Source organism: Ptychodera flava, chromosome 21 (assembly GCF_041260155.1).
Source record: "Ptychodera flava strain L36383 chromosome 21, AS_Pfla_20210202, whole genome shotgun sequence".
Taxonomy (NCBI): Eukaryota; Metazoa; Hemichordata; class Enteropneusta; family Ptychoderidae; genus Ptychodera; species Ptychodera flava.
Window position 1 is genome coordinate 12345923 of NC_091948.1, and position 25629 is coordinate 12371551.

The 25629-nt window shown below is 41.2% G+C and overlaps 1 protein-coding gene across 2 annotated transcripts; it reads right to left on the minus strand.

The window, feature by feature from the left end:
* Positions 1-35: 35 nt before the first annotated feature.
* LOC139121426 (putative histone-lysine N-methyltransferase PRDM6) lies at positions 36-21229 on the minus strand. Of its 2 annotated transcripts, XM_070686283.1 has the most exons (9): positions 17319-17513; positions 16435-17062; positions 12697-12969; positions 9262-9560; positions 8601-8746; positions 4820-4926; positions 3878-4293; positions 1919-2055; positions 36-902 (listed from the first exon to the last, which is right to left on the minus strand). In XM_070686283.1, the coding sequence occupies exons 3-9, from the start codon at positions 12944-12946 to the stop codon at positions 503-505; spliced, it is 1755 nt and encodes a 584-aa protein (XP_070542384.1). In that variant the 5' UTR covers positions 12947-12969; positions 16435-17062; positions 17319-17513; the 3' UTR covers positions 36-502. The 2 variants fall into 2 exon arrangements, with proteins under 2 accessions (XP_070542384.1, XP_070542385.1); XM_070686284.1 differs by lacking the exons at positions 16435-17062; positions 17319-17513 and adding an exon at positions 21122-21229.
* Positions 21230-25629: the final 4400 nt, after the last annotated feature.

Sequence of the window (25629 nt, forward strand, 5' to 3'; positions counted from 1 at the left end):
AAGAATTTAAGGGACGAATGAAAGAACTCGGTCTGTTAATTTAAAAGTATAATATTTTAATTTCAAAAATGGCCGTAAAGCAAAGAAATAATCATATTACAATTATTGCGAGTCGTTAACTTCGTCGCCTTTCAAAAAAGTGTGACGATACATACTGTTTGTTTGATATTGAAATTGTAAGAAAGAAATTGTCCATGGGTAATTAAATACCACTCTTGGTATTTAATCTACTTTGAAAGCAGTCTTGTATTGTAACGGTTTCATAGGAAAGTGCAAGCTTTGGCAGAACAGAGGAAGTATAGGCGAGATCAACAATATTCTCAATTATGTCGATGTGCTGCTTTGTCAAAGATAATCTTGACAAACTACAAGTTGCTACAATGGAACGGTGGATTCATCTTCAAAGATAGAAAAATAATTGTCTTAAAAGGACAGGAAATATTGAAAATAATCGCGTATACTATGTACAAAGTTTAAATTATTAAAGATTTCAAAGCATATATCATATTACTCCAGTCCATTTTCGTCTTGAAATGTACACTTGTACGCCTAACAAACTGCATAGTGTTACGATCGCGCTCTCAGTCATTTTTTTTTCAATTTCCAGTTGTTCGTCCTCGTCGTCTGCTTCTCTTTCAAGTTGATCCTCCTCGACCTTCTGTCTATGTTGTGCTTGCTTGTACTCACTTTGAGTCACAAACTGCTGATTTTCATTGTTATTATTGATATTCGGGTTGCTGTCCGCATTGTTGTTGATGCTGTTGTTATTATTGCTGCTGCCGCTGCTCTTTCGGCGATTGTCTAGGTTAGTGGACTGGCTGCGGGGAGCACACTCGCCTGGTGTGCGTTGATGTCTGCTCAACTGGGATGCCTGAGTAAAGCTACGATCGCACTTGTCACACCTATTGACGAAAAAAATATATACTATGAAATATTTCATGATTAACATGACCATCGACAGACGTTTGATTGTAATTCCCTGGCATCAGCACATGTATTTAGAAACTTCTTAGGTGTGCGCGGTTGTTCGTTGAAAAGCGAACTAGATACCCGCTTCTTTTAAATGCATCTAGGACATATTTATTTATTTATATTATTTATTTATATATCGTTGATTGCAGTGCCCTGCAGATAAATTAGATAAATCTAGCGTGTTACTTTAGCAAATACAAGAAATTTATTGATACTTGTACAAAATAGACACACACATTATTTTAATTATCCTGTGTTTTTTACTCTTTTCTCGTTCGGTAATTTACACCACGTTCCATGAAATTCAAACCATTTTCCTACTAGCTGAAGCTTTGATATAAACACTGAAAGCCAATTCCGTGTTCTGTGCATGGATGTTTACATAATGAACTCAGCAATTTCTTTTGAAGATGATGAATCTGGTAGCAAATTTGTCGAAAACGTTCTGGGTGACTGTGCAGCATAAACCTTTAGGTACAAAAGGTGGTACAATGCGCTTTTGGGACATATTTATGGACTCTCAAACTTTTTAAATACCGTTTTGTTCTATCACTTGTGGGGGCTCATTTTGAAGCTCATTGAGTAAATAATAATTTCATCGGCTTCAATTTGCGAAATTCGAACATTTATTTTTACCTTATAGAGATAACACAGGCCGAGGGATGGCGGCCATTTTGAAGCCTAGGTACCAGGAAATATTAAACAATTTGTTTTTCCAGTGAGTACCAAATTTTGCGCAGTGATCTCTGATTTTTTTTGGTTTTCCAATGGTTTAACGTTTGCTTGTGGAAAGTTTGAACAAAAGGCAAAGAAGTTTTTCAATTTCGAGGCGCGTCGTTCTACCTTGAGGACGAACAATTATAGTAGAAGCCTTCAAACCAAACTAAATCACAGCATACTGCAACGAGCATACTCGTACAATATGATAAACCAATGTCTGTCTTACCTGAAAGGTTTTTCTCCCGTGTGCGTACGTATGTGGTTGTTCAAGGTTGTTGCTCCTGCGAAGGCCCTGCCACAGAACCCGCACTTGAACGGCCGTTCATTGGAATGGGTGACCACGTGATTACGCAACTCGGAGGCCTGTGTAATGGGATTGAACATGGGTTAGATTAAAATGCACCAATTGTGCGACAAAATGGGAGGGGGGGGAGAGGGTATACGTTTCTGATGTTTCTAAAAATACCATTGCTGTTGTGAAAGCACTTGGCGTGCTTAGAGCATGAAAGGGTTGATCCGCAGCGAGAGAGAGTTTGATGAAGGCATGAGGAGTGTACAGTGCGGCAGATGGAGACAGAGAGACACTGAACTAGGGATTAGTGAATACGCTTTTTTGTGAAAAGACTCAGTCTATACGGGCTGTCCAGAGCCACAGAAACCCATGCCCTCAGTGTCTGTACATATGCACGAGCACGGGGTTCAGGAAAGTTCCACTCTTGACAGCAGACAAATGTCGGACTCGGAGTTCACTCCCGCCCCGGCCGATGGCGGCATTGTCGGGGAAAACACCCGGGGGGGTCACTTCCATTACTTGCCTATATGTATACGTGCCGCCCAATGGGGTGGGTATTTCAGCAACTTGGTCTAAAATGGGGGTATCAATTCCACTGTAAACCAAGGTCTAAAAGGGGTTGATTTTTGAGTGCCACACAAGAACAAATTTCAACCGTCTGTTCCCGTCTCGCTCGCAGGGTTCTGAGCTGCACTTTTATAAGCATCGATATCTTTTTCTGTGGCAGGGGAACCATTAAGAGACCCTCTGGCTTACGCCAAAGTAAATATCGACTTGGTTGTCAAACACTGTCACTGATTGGTCAGAACTCCATATATGGAAGATTTTTGCCCAATAGAAAATACCCAAACAAAGTGGCTCCTAGTATTGATCATGACAGACAGGTCACCATGGCCACATGAAGTAGTGTTGCTTTACAGATGAACAGCGAGGTTTGTTGTGAATTGCAATTTCAAAAAACCCACCAGTCAGACTTTAACTGCAGATAATTGATAACTTGTAGAAGCTTGACCAAAATTCGGTGAGGGTGAAAGACAAAATTTTCTTTCATCAAATTTTTTTGGTATTTCCTTTTGGAAATCATGGTTTTGCCTGCAACAACATAGTCCTAAACGCGGTACAGTGGTAGGCTTTGCCGGGGCAAATACTTGCTTTTTCTGTTTTAAAAATTTTGACGCTTTGACTTTTGACCTGGGTCAAAGGTCATAAAGGTCTAAATGGGGTCCTAAAATAACGGGATGTTAGGTCTAAAATGGGCCCTGGGTTTTATACATGCGGCCGCACACCCCTACCACTTCTCTGAACAGGTACCCCCCCCGGGGAAAATAGCTATCTAGCTATCTATTTGTGTTTCCCAAATCATTGAAAATGTGTTTTCTTTCATCATCACGTTCCGCGAAAGCAAGAGGGAAAACCTGGCAGTGATATAATAAGAATACTTTTTAGGTTGTCAAAACCACAAAAAAGTAAAGCTGGAGTCGCTCATTTTAAGAAGCAGTTCAAAAACATTGGTGTGATGATAATGAACAATGTCTCATCATGGTTGTACTCAGCATTATATAATATGATATTTTATCTCTCATCCTTCTGAATTTCGTATTTTAGAGGGGTGTTTTTGTCCAATTTTATCCGATACGATTTCTTCAAAAAGGATCATGTATTTTTGTTGACGGTCCCAGAAAAGGAATATCTCTGAAATTTGCAGAACGGGCATCAATACAGCCATTCCGGGAATCGTCAGCGCCGGCAGTTCACTGTCTCCAACAAACAATATATTCACGCTTTTGCGCTACAAATTCTAAATGTTATTATTTGGACACAACAACAACAACAACAACAACAACAACAACAACAACAACAACAACAACAACAACAACAACAAGGAAACCTTACCTGCGAGAAGGACTGTGAGCAGTGCCCGCACTGATATGGTTTATCGGGATTCTTCGGGCAAATGTGCATTTGCAGCATAATGCGCTGTGTGAAAGTCTTGAAACATTGGCCGCACCGCCACATATTCCAGTCGAGCTGATTGCCCGGCGCGTGGTTGCTGGTGGTTGTCGACGGCACCATGGTCGACTTGACGTTTAACACGTTGCTGTCGGGCGACAGGCTGCTTTCCGACATCGGGGAGCAGGCGCCGTCAAGGTTGCTGCACTCCATCTTGATGTCCAGGGTGCCGTCGTGGGTTTCCGAACGCTCTCTCCGCAAGAAGCCCTTGTCTGGAGTGCCGCCAATGTATTGGCCAAGAATGGACGGCGTAGATCCAAGGTGTATCTTCTTGGGACTTTTCTCATCATACGGAATTCCTACGATAGAGAAAGAATGGCATTGGAAATCTTGAAACACGACTTAATTTGTAGGTACGGTGAATTCAGGTTAAAAGGTATCTTATTGCTTATGTACTGCAGATTTGATTAGGAACACAAGGCGTCTGGAACGGCCCTCACGTGTCCCTTTGTTGTGTAACTTTAAATCTGTTACGTCAATCAGATTCGGAGAAAAAAAGGACACGTGTCTGAAAATTTCATACACATATCCATGTTTAGAAAAAAAAAATCATTAAATAAATTGGATTCTGATGGGCATGGCAGAGTCTGTCAGAAACAGTTATGTGCACAGTGCCATTCAGCTATAGTTTTTATTTTCAAAACACTTCATAAACGCCTTCCAAATTGATGTGAATTCGTTCAATTTTGGTTAAATTTTGCTTATCGCTGATTATAAGCCCTTAAATGATTATTCTTTATGTAATGGGAAAACCCTGAATGGGACGATGAATGAAAATAATGGCAAACATACTTTGATTCGGCGAAGAGCCGCAGGGAAACTTACCATCTTTGTCTTTCATCTTCAGCGAAATTGGAATACCCATAAATTGCGCGTAGCGGTCATCGTACCAAACGAAAAGTTCCGCTCCTTTGCTTATCTCACGACAAACCCTGGAAGACAATACCACTAAAGTTAGGTAATAACAAAGGAATAAATACCATCAATATCATAAATATGTAAACTTGTAAAACCACATATCCATTTTGATCAGGACACCTCACCGGGGATAAGTTGGCCAAAAAAGCATTCAAAGCAAGAAAAAGGTTTCCGAACTTTTCCATGGGTAACTGTACGTAATGCGAGGCAACGGCCACTACGGTTTCTTACATGCACCGGGGTGGGGAGGGGGTGGGGTGAACAACCGTTATATTCGGAAAAATGATCATAGCTATACAGTGATCTTCAAATTCTTACTCGGAGCTGGTGTAAGACCATCGACTCTTCCGATGAGAAAATGCCAAGTATACATACATTATTTCACCAGCCCCGGCCTTCCCGCTATAGAGATAGAACTTCGTCAGGGGTAGGACGTTGCACTTTCGCATTGACTAAACAGAAAGGGGAAGGTTTTTCCTTTCATCGACGAACAGTTGGCCAAGCGCGCTCATTATCAGGTTAAATTCAACGTAACCCTGATCCAGAGAGACCTGTTAAGTGGGTCTCTGCTACGAGAAGGTGCCTGTATATATTTCTGTGCGCCTCACCACAGACCTCAGACCAGAACTCTCTACCGCGATAATACACCGAATAAATCAATTTGTAGCCAGGCAGTGAAAGTTACACGACCTGATTATTTTCAGGCAGATTGTGTGGCGGCCCTATTGGGGAAGGTTGACTGGCGAACCGGAACGATCATGCGGTGAAGAATCTTGATGAGCGGTACTGCTAGGCCGATATTTTCAGACATCCCTCCATTGCAGCTCCGGGGAAGGAGGCTCCTGGCCCTATCCACTTCGTCTACAAACGTGCGCCTGAAAACCCCGTTGTGTGGTGGTTTTGTTCGGAACACGCACCACACTCCCCCTCTATAAAATGGATCTTCCACGACATTGTGGTACAATGGTCTTCTTCGACCAAATTGAACCATGTTAGGCAAATAAGTTCTGGAAACGACTGAAACTCAAAAAAAGCGCCACCTTCTTTTTACAGTTGTTCTGACGAGAACGTCACAGTAATAAATCAAGTTGTAATAAACGGACAGCTGTCCGATCTAAATGCTGCAGGAGTTATTGTGACAGCACAAAGGACTGAGAAAACTTTTGTAGTACAAGGTGAAAACAGGGTTTATGGCTAACTTTCCTCAATGTCTCTTTTATGCTTGAACGTATTGAAGTTGCAAACTTGGATAAACAAAAAACCCGGACATGGTGAACTGTTCATCGACCTGAAAAAGTGCGCCTCACTTGATCGAATCCAGATCTCGGTGCAATTGTTGACGCTCTGGGATAATAACTCACATTAAAAACCCTATGTTCTTTCCTCAGCTGAAGGGGTGGACACGCGTCTGAGAGGCATGACTAGACCGCTGTTTTTGTGTGTTTTCCCACATTTTTGTTGCCATAACAAACAAACCTGCCCCTGTAATGAATCTTATTTAACTGTATAACCACGGCCTCAAATTTCTATGAGTCTTCATACACAATTGACTCAACCAATAAAAGCTAGAAACTGGCGCTAGGGGGCCATGCGCTGCTTCTTACGCTTAAAACAAGCCATGTTTCCCTAACAACGATCACATATTCCCTACTTGTTCACTATATGTAATGTAACTGTATCCGGTAAAAGAAAAAAACTACACACACACATTAATGATTAACCGCATTATGACAATTATAAGACCGGAAATAAATGGAAGGACAACTTCGTAGGATCCATACAACTGCTGACGGTTGCGGGTATGTGCAGTCGACTCAAAGGCTCAAATGAGCACTGTTGGTAGCCTGTTGGACGACCACTCATACTGCAAAACGGGAACTATTAATATTATTATTTTTCCATGAGTTGAAATCGACCACTAAAGCGATCAAGGATAAACTTTGATGACCGTGTGACCCCTCTAATGTTAGCGAATCGCGAAAGCGGTAAAGTTTATAAGCATCAATTTCTTTTTTAAATGATCGGAATGTTCAGGAGGATCGGTTTTGCTTTATAGGCCGAACGTGTGCGTGGACGACAGAACAGTCACCGCGAGGTTGTTTTATGAAACGCGTACAGGAAGTGCCACCTGTTCAAGCCAACGTCTTTAGTTTTCACATAAAACTCCACTTGCTTCGAGTGTCCTGTCATATACCGGATCAAAAATATGCATGCGATGCGAAGGAATGAGTTTTTCCCCGCTCTTCAACAGCGCCGGGTGCATCAGCAGCCGATTCCCTTTTAATAGTCGGGCGTTCTCGTGAAAATATATCATATAAATTTAAAATCTAACAGTAGTCGCAAGAGGCATTAAATCTGGCTGATGAACTGACATCGGACGCCGGTAGTGACGTGAATAAAAAGCAGTTCCTGTGTTATTCCAGCAATTGTCCGAGGCCAGCATCATGCAAGGAATATTTACAGTTTACATCTTGACCATCTTGAAATTTTATTGTGGCACAAATAACTAATTAACATGCACCATCTTGCCAACTTCATCTAAGCCAGTCTTGTACTATGTTCGAGAGTATGGGATTAAGCTTCGACGTAAAGAGCAAACAATTTGAAACCAGACAACCACGGTAAAAATCTTTGTCATAATATTCTTGATGCTCTACATTGAGCATAAACGCTTTGTTTGTTTTGTTTTGTTTTGTTTTGTTTTGTCTTGTTCTGTTCTGTTTCCTTCCGTTTCTAGGAAAGTTACACGACTACGGTTACGCTCCAATAATGATGTTATCGTTTTTGGAGTTTGTCACGCGCCACAATGGCCGACCACTCGCAACCAATACAAGGATGACGTCATTGTCGTGCGCGAGATGCGCCGTATGGTTTAACGCTTCGAATAAATGTCGACTTGAGTTCTCGTATAACATGGTTTTCATAAAGATGGGATGGGAATATGAGAGAAATCGCTACCAAATGGTGTCTCTTTCTTCTACTTCTATTTTTTATCGTACAACAATTTCAGTTATCGCCGAAGAAGATCACTGAATCGATCTAATTCAATAATATATTTTTTCAGATATCCAGTTCCGTGGTTTCAAAGATTACATGAAAGTACAAACACTGTCTTCCCTTCAATCGTCACATAAACATCGCTATTTTCTATAATCATCATCATGTTAGAGCGGGCATATGTCATTTTTTCCCAAACCAAGTTGAAGCCAATTTACTGAACCCACTTAACTGTTTACTCTTAAGATAACAAGACGGGTTATACACAGGCACGACTATGGTTGCTCTACCGCAACCTGTCTGGAGGAGATAGGTTGAAGCGTGGTTTGGATTCCTCACCATTGAACTTAATCACAAGACCCCAAGGAAAGAAATTACAAACCATTATCGGATTATTTTGAGCTTAGATTAATGTTGGAGAGTACCTGCGATATAAGGCGCTAAGAGATTTATGATTTTCTCTTTTGATTAAGTGACACTCCTGTTATGCCTTTTTTTCATCGGGATCAACACGGATTATGTGTAAAGGAGAGCTGGCGAATCAGAACTAAATATCACATCAGAGAAAATTCATGGCATGTTACCTCGTCTACTGAACCACTGCTTCTGAGGAAGGGCGATAATTTATCAAATATAAACTAAAGTTCTCCTCCTATGTTCGTGATGAGGTCCTGAACACGGATATTATTACCTGTAGTAAATTTCTCCTTTGAACTGTACAACGCAGAGATTTTGTTCTCTTCGACTTCTGGCACATCGAATGTAATGCATCCAGCTCTCCTTTTTCTCGACGGCGCCATTGACAAACCGCTCCACTTCGCCATCTTCATTGTAAATCTGTTTCATAAGAACACACAGTAGTATAGACAAGGTAAAGCCCTCGCCCGAAAGTCTTACTCCTTAGTTCGCAAGTATAACTAAGTGTATATGCATGTATGTACATATGTATGTATGTATGTATGTATGTATGTATGTATGTATGTATGTATGTATGTATGTATGTATGTATGTATGTATGTATGTATGTATGTATGTATGTATGTATGTATGTATGTATGTATGTATGTATGTATGTATGTATGTATGGGTATGTATGTATAATTTATATGTTAAAATTATTTTCATTTTAAAATATATGTATGTATGCTTATATACACATATTTATGGATGGATACTTTCTTTTCTTTCTCTTTACATATATATATATATATATATATATATATATATATATATATACACACACACACATACATACATACGCACACACGTGTGCACGCGTGCACATGAAAACGTTTATATAAGGAATGGCACAATCTCACACACGTGATACTGAGTCATATTTTTTCTATTACCTCCCATAAGTGATCGGTATTTGCCATATTTTTAGTTTCTTCGATGGATACTTTCTCTCCAACAAATGGACCTAGCCACGTGCCGATTGGTATCCTTTGTTTTGCGCATACTCCGTGCATTGCGCCAGGCAGGCTGCTCGTACACAGCGACACTTCCTCGGGCAGGTGTGTGAGAGATTGTTGGAGGTGCGCATGCGCCAGGCTGCCGGCTGGGTTACCGTTAACCAGCTTCCGGAGCGAATGAAGAGGGCCGTGCATTGGGCACTCCCCCATGTGGCTCTCCCTGCACAGATCGCACCCTGTAAATCGTAAAAAAAGCAAAATGTGGCGATTTAAAAATAAATCCCGTTTTATAAAATTTGAGGGTTATTAGCATATGAACAAAACCTGTATTGAAAACACTAATAATCACCTCAATTTTAGTCACCCGTTGGACGGTTTTGCTGGTTGGTTAGGCCTTACGAATACTAATGTGTGTGTTCCATTTATTATATGAAAACTTTCATGGCGTACTTAGGGCAAAATTCGACCGGCAAACTGTAATCCGCTGATGGTAACTGCGTTCATTCCCGTCAGATAATAAATTTCATGCAAAATTGAGCATTTTTTAGCCTAGTTCCTTCGAATACACGACCATGATTTTTGCTTTCAAGTTGAAAGTAAAAACTGTGATTTGGAGTATTTCACTCTACTTGCCTCTTTGCGGAATTCTACAAAATACATTTAAAAAAACATCGGACAAAAATATAAAGTTTCCAGAAAATATTCTGGTGATTACTTTAAAGACATACCCCTCCCCCCCAAAAAAAAAACAAAACAAAACAACCACCAACACACCAGAAAAAAACCCACAACAAATGCATGATCCTGGGGACATGTGGTGACGTGTGGATAAATGAAAATTATATCAAACAAGGACGGCTTGCTTAGGAGACAAACAAAGAGAAGACGAACGCTTTCAGACGCTCGGGTAAAGCGACAGACAATAGTGAGATGAGGGTATGCGAGAGCGAATTTGATATTTGAGCAAACCCATCATAACATAATTAGATGCGAATGTTGTTTTGCGCAGGTATCGCAGTATGGAAGGTAGCCTGTGGTATTTTAAGCTCAGTAACTTTTCACGAATTTTGCCAGTATGCCGGTGACCTTCCCCCACACCCCGAATCCTTCTGTGGGGGGAAAACATAGTTTTCGGCCCGTCTTGATTAAAAGTTCAGGAGTTACTAGTAACTTGCTCTCGTTTGCACTCGTGAGGGTCGGTCACCTTGGCATTTTCAAATGCGCAAAGCCGTTAAACTCTACCCAGGCAATTGTTTTGATCTGTCGCAAAGGCCATATATCAAAGGATAATGGTCTCCTTTCGGGAATTATTCTCCAGTGTGTGGGAAGACTATATACATATGGACATAGCCTGAGGAAGTCGATTTCGTGTTAGCACCGGCCCTGTAGTGACATTCTGTTAACTCCAATGAGTCTGCAATCTATATTTCTCGCCCTTACATACTCTCACCGTGAGCTGGTAGGACTGCCTTTTCGTCATGTGAAAGTCACGTCACCGTCAAGGTTCGAATTTTACTTGGTATTTGCATTGCGCTTTTCGTGATGAGAGTAGGTATTTGCTGTTCCGCAAAAGTCGAGGGTTATGAAATTTGAAACTGCAATGGACCTTTTGCGGTGGTATCTTCGTGACAATTACGAATACCGTAAACTTTGAATCTCGGACAAATAGCGTAATAACTACTTGGTTTTCGCGAATAGTCCGCAGAGCGCTGCCAACTCTATTTCAATAAAATTTCCGCCGCTATAATAACAGTCGTACTGCAGTAGCTGACTACCTTTTACATGTGCTGTTAAAGTTTCTCGTGATAATTATTACGACAGATTCTCTTCAAGTTATTGTGCAATCGTTAATTGCTTGAAATCCAAGCTCTAAAAACTCCGACGAAATATATTAACGACACACATAAGATTAGACTCTAATTTCATTTATATTCCCAAATACGAGCAATTATAATAGCTTCTGCTGGAAGTTAGTTCGATGCGCGGCATATTACATCCCATGGTTTTCGTAAAATATAACCTATGGTTTGCCGCCAGTACGTTGTACAGAGTGCGTGACAATGATCTATTCTTGCCGACTACTCAGCCAAATAGACACAGTCTGCATTGAATTTCACCTACTTTTGTACAACAATCGCCGATTCTTTTTCAGATGTGTTTGTCAATGAAATCCAATGAATTGCACACCAAAACGGTAAAATTGGAAAGAGCATCGATCGACCCTTGGATACCGAGTAAACTTTAACAGTAGCTATAGCCAGCCTACTAAAATGTCCCGTCTCAAATTTGGCACAAGTGCTGGATTTCTTTCGATTATTCGATAGCTACTTCTGTTCCAACAATTTAAGGGACAACAGGCTACAAAGCACGAGAAATATTAAGTGTTTTAACAAAACATGGTATCTCATATCGTTAAAGTCATTAAATCTCGCGGACACTAAAATATAATTTCGTTTTCCCTACAATCTTCAGTTTCTGGGATTGTCGTGTCTCTTTTTTCATCAATATTTCTTTGAAATGAAGAAAAAAGATTGTGAATTCAGAAAAAACACAGAATAAAGCGGAAGTAAACCGTGTAATGTTGGTAATCTGTGTCTGATATACAGAGCTAATTCCATATTTTGTAACATCTCATCTTGAACTCCGTGCCTCCCAACGGGAATGGAAACACCACAGCACAGTTTTGTTTCTTGTTCTAGAGTAGCTAAGATCAGCGGATGAAACTGCAGCAAGTTGGAATTTCAATCCGAGTTTAACTTTGTCCTGTGCTGCATTGAGGCTTACGTTCGATTTTCAATAAACAGACAAACAAACAAACAAGCGAGTGTTCGCTTTCCTTCGCAACAGTAGTTGATAAAAATACTGGAAAGTGCATCTCACTGTGCAACGTGACTGCGCCTCCGAGTAGTGAACACATGCCGGGTATACAAGGTTTGTGTATGCACCCATTTACTCGGGTAGGAATGTCGCCGAGGACTGCATGTATTATCGGCAGCTGGTGTGGCACGCGTCGCGTGACCATCTTGGCTCGAATGAAACTCCTCTCACTTATTTTACAACGCCAGAGACGAATTTTGGGGCAAAAAGCTGACAGCTGCGGCAAGAGTGCGTACGCCGCCGGGTCACTTTAACATTCCCCTACTTTCAAGTCGTGACGGCTATAAACTTTAGTCTTCTTATTCATAAAGTCAAGTTCACTGAATTCATACACGCATCGGATTTGCGGTACGACCATGTTTAACGTAAGACAAAGGAGGCACGCCACATAAGAAAAAAAAAACAAAACCAGAAAAAAAAAAAAAACAAACTGCGAAAACCCGCTAAATAAATACATCACGAACATCTATATATGTTCATTGAGATATCACTCACATGATTCTCCAGAATCGGGGGTTTCTTCATGTCCACTCTTCGACGGCAGCAGAATCGGTCTCATTTTGTTGTAACCGTACAGACAGTGATACAAATCCTCATACGAAAACGACATCACGTACACGTTGTTGTTCATCGGGTACTGCCCCTTGATTTTGCCGCCGAGAGCAAGCCGTCGGGCGTCCACGTTTTGGTAGGGATGAGCCGAGACCGGACCCACTTCAGTCGAGCCAACTCTTTGGAATGCCATGTTTTATAAATCAGTCGCAATATCTAAGAATGAGAATAAAAGAGACACGTGTCTAAATTAAGTACGTACAGCTAACTTGACTGAAAATTCTAGCAGGTGTATAGACAGCGATTTTCTATCGCGTTAACTGCCCCCTGCCCCCTTCTCCGCTCTCTCTCTCTCTCTCTCTCTCTCTCTCTCTCTCTCTCTCTCTCTCTCTCTCTCTCTCTGGTAATTGTATCGATTAAACAGTTTAACGGGGGCAATTTAGTCGCAGTTGTCTCTTTGAAGACAAAAGTATCAATCATGGAATTAAGACAGTGGGCCGACACAGAAACACTTACAAAGATGGTTGTTTTCAATGAACTTGTCCAATTAAAGCTATAGGAACACATAATGTAGGTATTGTTCTATCGGCCCTTCGTTACGGATAATGATGCAACAACCCCCATCACCCGGTCGTGTACGTAGCTCTGATGCTTTTTGTTGTTCAGCGGTGAAAACCGCTCGTTTCTCCACAACTTCTGGTGCTCGGTTATCACCCAGTCAAAAGTTAAGAGTATGTATCACGAGGCGAGACAAAAGCGCAATCGGACTCATCCGAAGGGGTTGACTGGGTTGGGCTGCTTGCGTAGAATTTTGCCGCCAATTTACAAAGAGAAATGTACACATCGAAAGTTTAGGGTCGCGGTACGTGCTTTTAGCGTGACACCTTAGTCCGGTCCCGCCATGATTAATTGCGAAAACAACAGACGAACAAGCGTCGCACGACAACTTTTGATTTCACTCTCGCTCTCCCCTCCCTTATTCCTGACAGGAAATGCGCGAAAACCTGATCGGGTATTGATACCAGCTAAGTTGTTTTTCGCTTATCGAGTCTTTTTTCATCTATTGTACGCCAACCGCCACAATATGGACGCCACGTGCAGGCGCGAGAAAAGGCACGAAGCCGAGAGATGTCTGCTGATAACAGTTAAATAGCATAGAGCAGTCAGGGAAAACACATACATACTTATACATCCACTTGCTGAAGGGATAAATTTACGTGCGCACTCTCTCTCTCTCTCTCTCTCTCTCTCTCTCTCTCTCTCTCTCTCTCTCTCTCTCTCTCTCTCTCTCTCTCTCTCTCTCTCTCTCACACACACACATTCATTCATCCACTGGTCTAAACATGCATACGCACCAACTGTAGACTCTATAAAAAGACTGTACTAACCCAGAAAGATTCATACTTTACTATTAGTAAATCCATTAAATATTGAGAGAGCCACCGAATATCATTAACCCTTAAACTAATCGTCTCAACCTGCTGATTGAGCTTTGAAAATCAAATTCGCAGTCTTCGATACGTTTACGATTTTATCTTTTATCTTTTATTTCTGAGTATAGTTCCAGATACAACTGTTCGTTTTACACCGATTGAGTCGTTGGAAGACTTATTTATGATTACACACAACAGATTCGTACGCATATAGAATTTGCAGACATGCCGAAAACTTTTTGGCGGGAAGTCCCATGATGGAGGGTGCAAATTACCTCATAATGCTTGACTGTAGCAACGTGCATTAATCTATTTCAAGGCAGCTGAAATTCATGGGCTTGAAGTCGTATATGACCTTTCCCCTTTCCCTACAGAGCACCGATAATCGCCTCCTTCAGATGTTTGCCCTTCGGACAACCATATTGTCCAATAACGTCTGCTATGTCGACGCACAAGACGAGCCTAAAGACATAAAGTGCCCCACGCCAACAAAGAAGCGCCCGCATGGATTACTCCTGTCATTTGTGAGGCACGAAAGAAAACAATTTAACCATATAGGGAATCTTCGACAATGTTTTTATCGATCGTTTAACTAAATTCAAATTCAACGAAAACCTAATTGTATGCGAACATCTCAGTCTGTTTCAATCGGTACAATAATGCTCGCGTCTGTTTGCTTTTTACGGACACTTCAAAAATTAACGCGCCACAGTTACTTCGGAAGTTTGAAAGGACAGTTCGTATAACTATAACATTTGCCAACATATTACATTGTCTACCAAATATCAGAAAAAGAAGGGGGCAAGTATTGTACTATATGATTTTGGAGATATTTGGAGGGGCAATTTAAATCCCCCACAATCTTGGGGCTTGTCTCTCCATCTGTTTACCTACGCTTTTTTGAGATGGATACACCGTCAACGCTAGAGTACAGTACAACACAAGTCTTGTAATTACTATAACATTTTCACCGTCAACATTTAGCTATCGTACGGTCTCCGAAGGGGAAGTAAAAGTCCAATACATGCAGCTGTCGCTCGTTCGTAGGGAGTTTTGGTTTTATAGCGACTCGTATCTGCTTCGAAACGAGAGAGAGAGAGAGAGAGAGAGAGAGAGAGAGAGAGAGAGAGAGAGAGAGAGAGAGAGAGAGAGAGAGAGAGAGAGAGAGAGGGAGACAGGGAGGTGTCGAAAGAGGACTGCGCCTACGCTCCCGTGACAATGAACTATTATAATGTAATGGTTACTCTGAAATGCAATCAGCGTATTGATGAAACGAGCTTAAGAAACCTGTCGTTCACTAACAGCCGGCACGTGTGCCGATGATCATTACCATTAAAAAAAATAGCGCAGCCTCTAAGCGGCGACCGCTGTGTAGGCATGCGCGGCCTCAAAGTAATAGAGCGGGCAAACTGAACCATCGGTTCTCTCTACACTCACCACTGACCGAGTTGTCCCGTTTTTTCAAGTTACAGGAGATATCAGCGAAGAGCCATCGCAACTTTTGACGTAACTTCATTTTGTAAGCGAAAATCGACTGTTTTAATCAACCGGCCACTTTGTCGCCAGAAATCTCCCCCCCACAAAGCGCTACGCGAATGTTGCAAAACAAATACTAATTTGTCGAATAGTTAAAGCCAAATTGATGAAAAGACACGCAGGCATAAAACATTACGAATCTTCCAAGCCAGCTTAGATTTTCCGATTCCTTTAACAATGTTATTATAAAATCACATTTATAAAATTACATTTAAATCATTTATAAAGAGATTTTGAAACGATTTTTAAATATCTGTGGTATCTCTCTGCAGTACATGAAAAAGCAATATGATCGAAATCACAGAGTTAACAATTACTTCGAAAGCATCGATGTCCATCGATCATAATGTTGTGATGATTCAGAACTATATGCATCTATCGATTTACCAATTTTTTTCCGTTTTCGAAATTCTAATCAAGACACACATAAAAAAAATTACCTAACGTACCAAAAATGTACACCGTTCAATTAATCAAATTCGTTGTCCACCTATACCATGCGCTGTGTTCAGAGCATCGGTTGAGCATACTTATCCCGATACACCAGCTACGCACCGTTGCCCCCGAGACAAGAACTCCACTCAGCTATGATATTGATAATACAAGCGAGTGAGAAATAAAAAGTCTGAAAATAGGACAACCATACAAGTCTCCCGTGTGAGAGCGAACGCTTCTAAAACCTTCGAAAAAGAGGGTAATGCGTCACACCTACCTCGCCAGGACGTCACTGCATGCAGGGCCACACTTGTCTTGTCTTAGTGTACTAGTTCTGTACAACAAGCACTTCTCGAATAACAAAATCGTCGCTGCGGCTCGAATTTTTAAACTCTCACCTGACAAAAAAGCTAAAAATATACCCCTAACAAGAGAAAGGCCGCGTTGTATTTAAGCTTACAGATAATGGTAGTCCCCTTGTTATTATAATGCTACATGATCGGTGATTAACAGGATGCCCATACCCGCAACTTGATTTCCGACTGAAAGCGAGGCTGCCGAAAGAGCCACCAATCGCTCGGCATGACATGGCGGCAATTTGGTCAGTCCCCTATAACACTAAATCAAGATAATGGCATGGCCGATCTCAACGTCGACGCTTTTGTCGGTGACACTTCGACACCGAAAACCAAAGGATAGTTATTTAGGGGAACATTATGCAGAATTAAGGGTGTCAATTGTTTCTGTAATCGCTTTTGTTTGCTATTTTTCTGCTGTCGTTAGCATATACCCTTTCGGTCCTTTTAGGCTATTTAATGTCCGTAATTTTCTAGCCAAGAATCCTATTCGTCCGCGACCCTTGCTTGTCGGAGCTACGGAGGCAAGCGGACGAATAGGATTCTAGGCTAGTAATTTTCATGAGAGAGAGAGAGAGAGAGAGAGAGAGAGAGAGAGAGAGAGAGAGAGAGAGAGAGAGAGAGAGAGAGAGAGAGAGAGAGAGAGAGAGAGAGAGAGAGAGAGAGTCATATGTGTGAAATAATTATGAATCGTTTTGACCGGAAGACAGTAACATGTCCAAAATACACTGGTCGAAAATAAAACGCTTTCTGGGATGCGAGACTAAACCTACACGCCAGGTAGAAAATAACTGAGTCATACTACCTCAATGAACGTCCTACATTGGCAGTTACATGTACCACAGGCAAGGGGTAAAAACAGTGAAGTAAAGTGCCCAAGTAAATGGGTTAATAGCCACTGCGCCTGTATAAGTAATATCACTCTGCATGGTAAGAACCCTATACATCGTGAAAGGCGGGAAGCCTGGTCCCCTTTCAGTTCACCCCATGACAACAATGACAGAGGGAGAGGTCAAGCGCTGAGGAAACCCGAACATGGCGGTGGCTGTAATTTCCGGTACCCCTGTGCTTTCTTTTACTTCAGATTATCGATGGAACCACATGTTCTGGTTCGACGCTCCTGAACAAGCAGAAATGTCCCGTATTCATCTCGTCAACGGGGCCTTCATACGAGTTATGACATTTTATCGCACTTACTGATGATTGAGAGATAAGCGCAGATGTAAGAGCAATAAGTCTGTTTTCCGAACCGTTTAAAGCACTCACACTCATACTCAATCAGCATTACGGTTTTCGGCGAACATGAACATTTCGTTGCAACCCCCCTCAAAAATGAGAAAACGATTGTTTCTTTTTTCTAATTTTTCACATCAGTGATAGCTAAGCTGTATTTGCATTGTATGAGTGGATCTACTACAAAAACCAAAAAAATAAATTGTCATATAACCTTTAATATTGCACAAAGTCCGTCATACCTATCAAAGTAGTGATAAATCACTCTTGTCACCAGAGACAATGAACAACTGTATTTTAAACACATTCTTTGGTTGTCAATATACCCAAACTCGTAAAAACAAATGCTTCTTTCAAAGATTAAATGGAAAAATGGGGCCTTTGTTTTAAGAAAAATAAAAAAAAATCAATATTTTTTCACTTTACCGATGCTGAGCAACAGACTCTGTGTGCCTGTCTGTTTGTCGCCTGTCTATCTGTCTGTCTATCTCTCCCTCTTCCCCCTCCCTCCCTACCCCTCTCTCTCTCTCTCTCTCTCTCTCTCTCTCTCTCTCTCTCTCTCTCTCTCTCTAACGGAGAAGTATGTCCTACGAAGCGTATGGGTTAAACCATCCTTCCAAGATCGCAGAACTCGGCCGGATGTTGAAGTGCTCGAAAAGGGGATTCTTGCAACCTTGCGACACTTAAAACGTTGATGTCGTGCGCAATGGCAATTTTCGAGTGAGACCTATCACCCCGGCGTTTATGGCTTTTGTTCTTCTCTTTGTATGTAGTCCCATCGACGCAAACACGTCATCAAACTTGTGAAAGGACTCACTGGTTTAAACTCACTTCGTGGCACACGTTTGCAGTTATAGCTGTACATTCAAAGGGAATATGCCAACGAAAAAGTCCGGATGTGAGGTCAGAGGGGTCGTCACACAAATACGTCGAGTCGTGCCGATGGTGTATAGTCGTATGAACTTTATCCATTGACCTTAAGAACCCATGAAGCCTACTTTTCCTTGTTGTGAATACTATCTGGTTCCCCCTTTGACTGCCTGCAAGCTAGGCCTTCCCCCATAATAGTAACTAATTTCGTCATAAAGCAAAGCGTCAGGTTATCGATGATGCGAACGAAATATTACAACATCAATTGCAACAATATTTGCAAATAAATTAATTATAAAAGACAACTGTAACTTTATGTTCTAAAAAAAAACGTATAAAGTGGCAAACTTGGAAAGGTTCAACGAACAGGAACGAGCATGAACCTAATCTGATTCTGGAGATTTCTACATGGTTTCACAGGAGGGGTCGGAAGCATCGGTCGAAACCGTTAGATACATACCGTTGTGATCTTGACCTACAAATTGTACACATAATGCGTGTAGATCATATAGGGGGACTGTACATGTGATCTTACTCAAAACTCTTTCATGGAGAGCTATTGGATCAGCACAGAATACACAGCGAGCAGAGGTTAGGCAGATCTGGAACACAAAATAACGGGGACGCAAAAGTGTCACTGAGTCCTAAAGTTACAGAAACGGTCGTGACGCCACACGTATAAAGCGCGCCAAAGTTCATCGATGAAGACTGTCGGTTTCTGCGATAGAAGATTTGATGACTTGACCCCAGTTTGACGACAACAGCTCTCAATACACCGAAACGGTCAACTTTTTCCAGATATGACGTAATAATCATTTTTCAAAAAGAGCAATTGTGCAGAGTGACCGAACTTTTCAAATGGCATCACCCGAAAACAATATTTTAACGATGTGCTCCCTTTCTTCACAGGTTGTATACACAAAGTTTAGGAGATGAAGATGTGGGTCCCAAAAATAGTTGCTATAGACGCAAGCTAAAGAACTGACTGAAATCGAAGCAGAATCGTCGTCACCAGAAGTGACTAGCTATTCATATAAAGGTTCAAAAGAAAGCGAGAAACTGAAAATACGCCAGGGTAACGCTACAGAAACTGTTTAACTGCCCGTTCGCAGAATGCCACGGTTGATGCAATTCAAACACTCTCGTAAAGAGTTTTCAATAGCGCCTTTTGTACCACAAATGTTATGCCCCTGATTTCTCTACCGTTAAAAATTTCAAAGCCCCCATCCCTTGTCAGTCGCCTCCCCTTGTTTCATGGTCTAGAGTACACACAGTACGCCATCTGACGAGAGCCATATGCATCATTTCGACCAGCGGATCATTCTGTTCGATCAGCAATACAATCCTTCTTTCCAAATGTTGCACAGACAACACTGTGAGCGATGCGAAATATCTGAGATGCATGTTTGTTCACAAGTCTATGCAGGCTTCGATCTTTTACGTCTCCGTGTCAATTTCTTGCGCATACAATAGCACACAAAAGGTCCTGCGGATGGCATCAGCATTAGAAGGGATGAGAAATGAACTAGTCTTTTCCTTTATATTCTGGCGAGGAATGGGTCAAATATGTGTCAAGTGTAAGTCATCCTAAAGGGGATGTTTCCAAGTTGTTTATTCAGATTGTCTTTATCATGGGTGAAAGGTCACCAATTTCAGTTGCTGAAAAGAGATTGTATCGTAAACGAAGGCAAAGCGAATATCAAATAATCGAAAAAGCGGAATTTCCTGATCAAGAGGTGACATCTCCAATTGTGAATACAGTTTTAACGAAAAAAAATCAGTCAATAAGAAAGTCGTCCCGCAATGTCTTCAAGCGACAATAATCTTTAAGTTGTCATCAAATCAGTTTAACACTGAATAAGGGAAATCGACTAACTTTGGTTTAAGTTACATTATTCGGATAACCTCCAGAAGTTAACGACCATTGAAATTAATGGAAGTACATCAATAAATCGCTATTCTTTAAATCATAAACTCTTCAAGTATGCATAGATAGATAGATAGATAGATAGATAGATAGATAGATAGATAGATAGATAGATACATACATACATACATACATACATACATACATACATACATACATACATACATACATACATACATACATACATACATACATACATACATACATACATACATACACACATACACACATTACATACATGCATACATACATACATACATACATACATACATACATACATACATACATACATACATACATACATACACACATAGAGTAACATGTTCTCCAGCATATCCCCTCGAAGTAAAATAACATTGTCAAACGAAATATTTCCATTTTCTTTTCAACTCACATTTCTATCATAGAGATGTCAATTTTGCATATCAATTAAATACTGCTCCTCTAACCCCTGACGTTCACAGCAACCAAAAGAAAAATGAAGTTAAATGGAGTAGCTTATCTCTAGAAACCCCTCCACGGAACGAGCTGAAATCGTTATAGAGCACTGATCACAAATCGAGCTTACATATATTTACCATTCGTTCGTTTGTTTTCTGAATTCCCGTCCGCAAACTTCTTCAAAGAACCGTAGACGAACGATGACCGATGAGTACACTATGTCTCTGCCCGTGAAAGTAAAGTCTGTAAGTCGTGGAACCCGATTGGTACGTATAGATGTAAGAGTATTGCCAAGTTCGACAAATCCTGAAATTGACGTTGCCCATGCGCAAATCTGAAATCATTTTTACTACGCAAGAATGCGGCAACGGCCGACATGGCTCGCTTTGTGTGTTTAGAGTGACAGTTCTCGTGTGAAGCCTAGCAGGTGCCTGGCATTACAGCTCGTTTATCGTGTTTTTCGGAGTTTATTTATCGCCCGTCACCAGGACACGGCCTGCTAATGACTATCCCAGGACTCATTCCGCGTGGATCATGAAGGCTGCACGTCGGGATATGGCCGTCTTTGAGCTCAATTCCCCTTGCACTGCGCGGTGATTAAAAGTTATAGCCAAGCAAAACGTCGAGATATTAATTTTTATTTGTAGGCACCGTATTTTCCGGCAGTCGAAATTAACCTCAACCTTTCTGTGGCATGCGACCTCTCACAGAACACCAGCCTACTCTTGTTAGGATATTTTACATTGGATCACTACAAGAAGCTCGTTACGAGCCCTACAGCTGTTTGAGTGTACTGTGACTAAAACAAATGCAGTGGGCACAGAAGAGAAAATTATTGTTGATTTCAATGGCGGCGAAATCAAGGTCACTGACCTCCGTGATTCTTTAACGAAGTCGAAAGTACTAGTTTTTACAGTTTAAAATAACAAAGGCCCTGAGTGGTTCTATGCGAAGACAATTCTTGCCCAGTAAAACGTTATACCCACAGAACATAGTGTTGGACAAGTCACCTCTCGACTCGAGCGCTATGTGATCCATGTTTTGACATTACAATCTGGTCATCCGTCGTTTAATTTAGTCATGAAACCAAAACTAGCCGATGAAACGTTTTTCGAATGTTTCATATGAGTCATATGAAAGACATCATCTGTCCAAATAAAATGTGTGTATTTTTCAATTTTTCATTCCAAACCACGATATCCCAAACGTACTTATTGTTACATAAGAGGTTTAGGGGAGATTTTACGGACCGGAATCTAAGTGACTGGTCGCAGCTCGATAATTTCCTCTGTAACAAGTTAAGCAGCGATGTTACACGACTGTTTTTCTGTGTCCTGAACATAATTTTCATAGAACTTCATAGGATATGAAGTACTTAAGCCTCGATAATGTGTTGCCAGCCCTTACGGAGGTTGAATAATGAACTAGAATGGTCCGCTCTACTAGGGGCCCTTTTCAACCTATTATTGTTTTTACATTTCTCAAGATGTGTATTACACGACATTAGAAGGCATCGGAGGGCGTTGTTCTGTTTTTTTAACACATCACTAGCTTCTTTCGGGAAAATCTCTACGTATGGACACACTTTCCTCGTCCTCAGTCACCCAGTAACTCGATCAAGTCCCGATCAATTGTATTGCTGAAAATCTCCAGAAGCAGCGTGCACGCATTCAAAAGTGCGAGTTAATCAATGTTATGAAATTCAGAACGTTATTTATGTATTTTCCATCACTGACTGAGCATGTCATGCTACTGACTGCAAAACGGTCGACATGCACGGTGGCGCGCACCACGACCGTCAGTAGATAGCATGAAAAGACGAGACATGGAACATTATTCTTTTTCATATAAATTTAATACTTAGTTAAGACTTTGCTACAATCCCTACGAGGAAACGGACACCTCTGTCACAGGGCCTCGAATACTTCACAATTATTTTACCAATCTCTTTTATTACCAACAACAAAATAACCATCAATTTTGATTGGTTTATTTTTCCTCCAAACGGGATCAAATTGATAAAAAATCGTAGGTGTTCTGTTCCCTCAAAAAACTCAAAAAGCCCCGGCAACTTTTGCAGGCGGTTACCTCAAGCGCGTAATACCATTACTTTATCAAGAATTGTCCGTTTTCTCAGAAAACGTCTGTCTGTACGATCCACTTCGTGTCAAAATAAAAGCATGGAAATGCAAATCACGTGTGAGTTAGACGAGGGCGTCTGACGGTCAACTCCCTTTAACCCTTTGAGTGCTGTATTTTTCTCACCAAAATTTTAGTGCAACATTTTACCAATTTTTATAAATTATTCTGTAATTTTTTGATAATTTTGAATCAAATGGACATAAAATTTCACCAGCTACAGTTTTTTATCAAAATTTTGGCAAAAATCTGACTTCGGCGCTCGAAGGGTTAAGGACTTCCCGTTTCAGTATTCATTGGCCTGCTTTTGCGTATTGGTCTAGAATTAGACCACATTGAGTTTCTTAGAAACATTTGGTCGACGTCACGATTGCTCGACGCCCGGCACAAATGAAATGAATTCGCTGACGACTGTTTGCAAGTTGGTGTGAATCACATGGTTCTTTTGCCATGGCGCTGTACCCTCATAAATTGACATTAGAACATGTCAAAACAATCCTTTCAAACTCGTAAAACTGAGGAATAACAATGAAAAATAGGCCAGCCTTCGCATATACGGCCTATTTTCTTGGGTCTAAATATATCTGCCCGGTGTGTTTATCGGACCCGCAAAGCTACACGTCTCTCGAGGATATCCATGGTTTAATCCTTTGCAAAATGTGCACCGTGCTTGATTACATAACTAGCTGGATGGAAATAGGTTAAGCTCATTTGGAGAGAACAGAAACAAAACGTGAAAGTGGAAAACGCCCGATGTCTTTGGTCGGCTATTTGCTAGAGTCACTGCAAGTACTTTGTGCCGTGAAGGCGAAGGGCATTTAGCGCAATAGGTATATCTCGGTTCGCGCTTTTTTCGGGCTTGCTTGAAAAGCGCAAGCATATTCCAACATATTTCCCCCAGTGAGCGACTAGAACATTTTGCCTCCCCTCACAAGTGACAACAGGGAACTAATGATAATTTTGGATGGAGAACTTGCTTAGTCGATCCAGTCCACAATGAAGGACCTTGATATGAGAGTGTCATTAATTACCACTTTGGCAAAGCCCAACAATCTTATAGCGTGGGTGACAGCCTGCCAGGCGTGCGTCAATAGTTTCAACTTGGCATAGTTCCAAACTCAACAGACACGTGCGGGTGTGTGTTTTTCATGTTTGTCTTTGTGATTTTTTTATTTCTCCCCTCCGCCTTTTCTAAATCATTCGCACATTTTTATTGCAAGTTTTTTCAGCCTGATCGCAGCGACCGAGGTACAATTGATAGTACAAATTCAGACGGGCTACTGTTGACATTTAACAGTAGCGTCGAACCTTTCGGTTGGCCAGTGAAGACTACAATTTTTGACGATTAAATTGAATTGCCAAGATTGATATCGTTAGGCACTTCACCGTTTTCGCTATCACTATATAGGAATACTTCACGATTTAGATCTGGTTTCGGCTTACTTGCCCAACTCATCTAACTTATTCAACTGACAAAGCTGACTCGTTGTATAGAAGTTTTGAGCCAGTTGTAGTTCACAATTCATACAACCCAATCGCCATTGTGTTTTAAAACATAATATGTTCTAAAACCTTTGTAAAACACAGAAATAGTTCAGTTTTTTAAAGTGGGAACACGTCGCACTCTGAAGGAGTTGATTTTGCTCGCAGTAAGTGTTCAGTTCATCGGGGTTACCTCACTTTCTTTCAAGTCTTACAGTAAGAAAGTGAAATGTTTGCTCGTCACACAAACAAACAAACAAATGAAAGATACATTAGTAACTTCCTCTCTGCATTTGCAATTCTGTGACCCCATGTCCTTAAGACAGAAAAGCAAAGTACAGGCTTTCTCCGAGCACAAACCGAGAAACATGCTTGCGCCCTCTGCCTCTCTCTCCCTTTACCCGTCCGTCTATGTCCCTTCTGTCTGCTGTCTTTGTCTTTGTCCGTCGATTGTCTGTGTCTGTCTATCAGTCTGTCTGTGTCTCAGTATGCCTGTCTGTCTCCGACCCTTTTTATCTGTCTGCCTGTCTCATTCTTTTTGTCCCTTGTTTGTTCCGTCTCTGTCTGTGTGCCCGTCTGTCTCATATACTTTAACGCGGTAGTCATCGTTGATGCTGAGAGAGAGAGAGAGAGAGAGAGAGGAGAGAGAGAGAGAGAGAGAGAGAGAGAGAGAGAGAGAGAGAGGGAGAGAGAGAGAGAGAGAGTCAAAGTTAATAAACTTCCTACCCATCGCAATGTTAGTCGTAACTTACAAATTACGAACCTAGTCATAATTCCAACTTCTATCATAAGGCGATGTATCCACCTATAGTATTTTACCCGTTCTATACTCAGTACCCATTTTACCCATTTTGCCTATCCACGTCGCAACCCATCAGCCTACTTTTTACCACTACTCTACACATGTATAATATTATCTACTTGCATATACGTGTGCCCACTTAAATATACCGGGCCAATACTTAGGTAGTGTATATCTACCTCTCTATACCAATCTACAGCCCCACTTATGTACCTATAACAG

Bases quoted from the DNA above. Each gene is read 5' to 3' on its own strand.
- LOC139121426 (XM_070686284.1), bottom strand. From the start codon at position 12,946: ATGGCATTCCAAAGAGTTGGCTCGACTGAAGTGGGTCCGGTCTCGGCT. The intron at 8,747-9,261 runs GTAATAGAAAAA...CTTATGAAACAG, and splicing joins ATACCGATCACTTATGGGAG to ATTTACAATGAAGATGGCGA. The intron at 2,056-3,877 runs GTAAGGTTTCCT...CCCATTACACAG, and splicing joins GCTCACAGTCCTTCTCGCAG to GCCTCCGAGTTGCGTAATCA.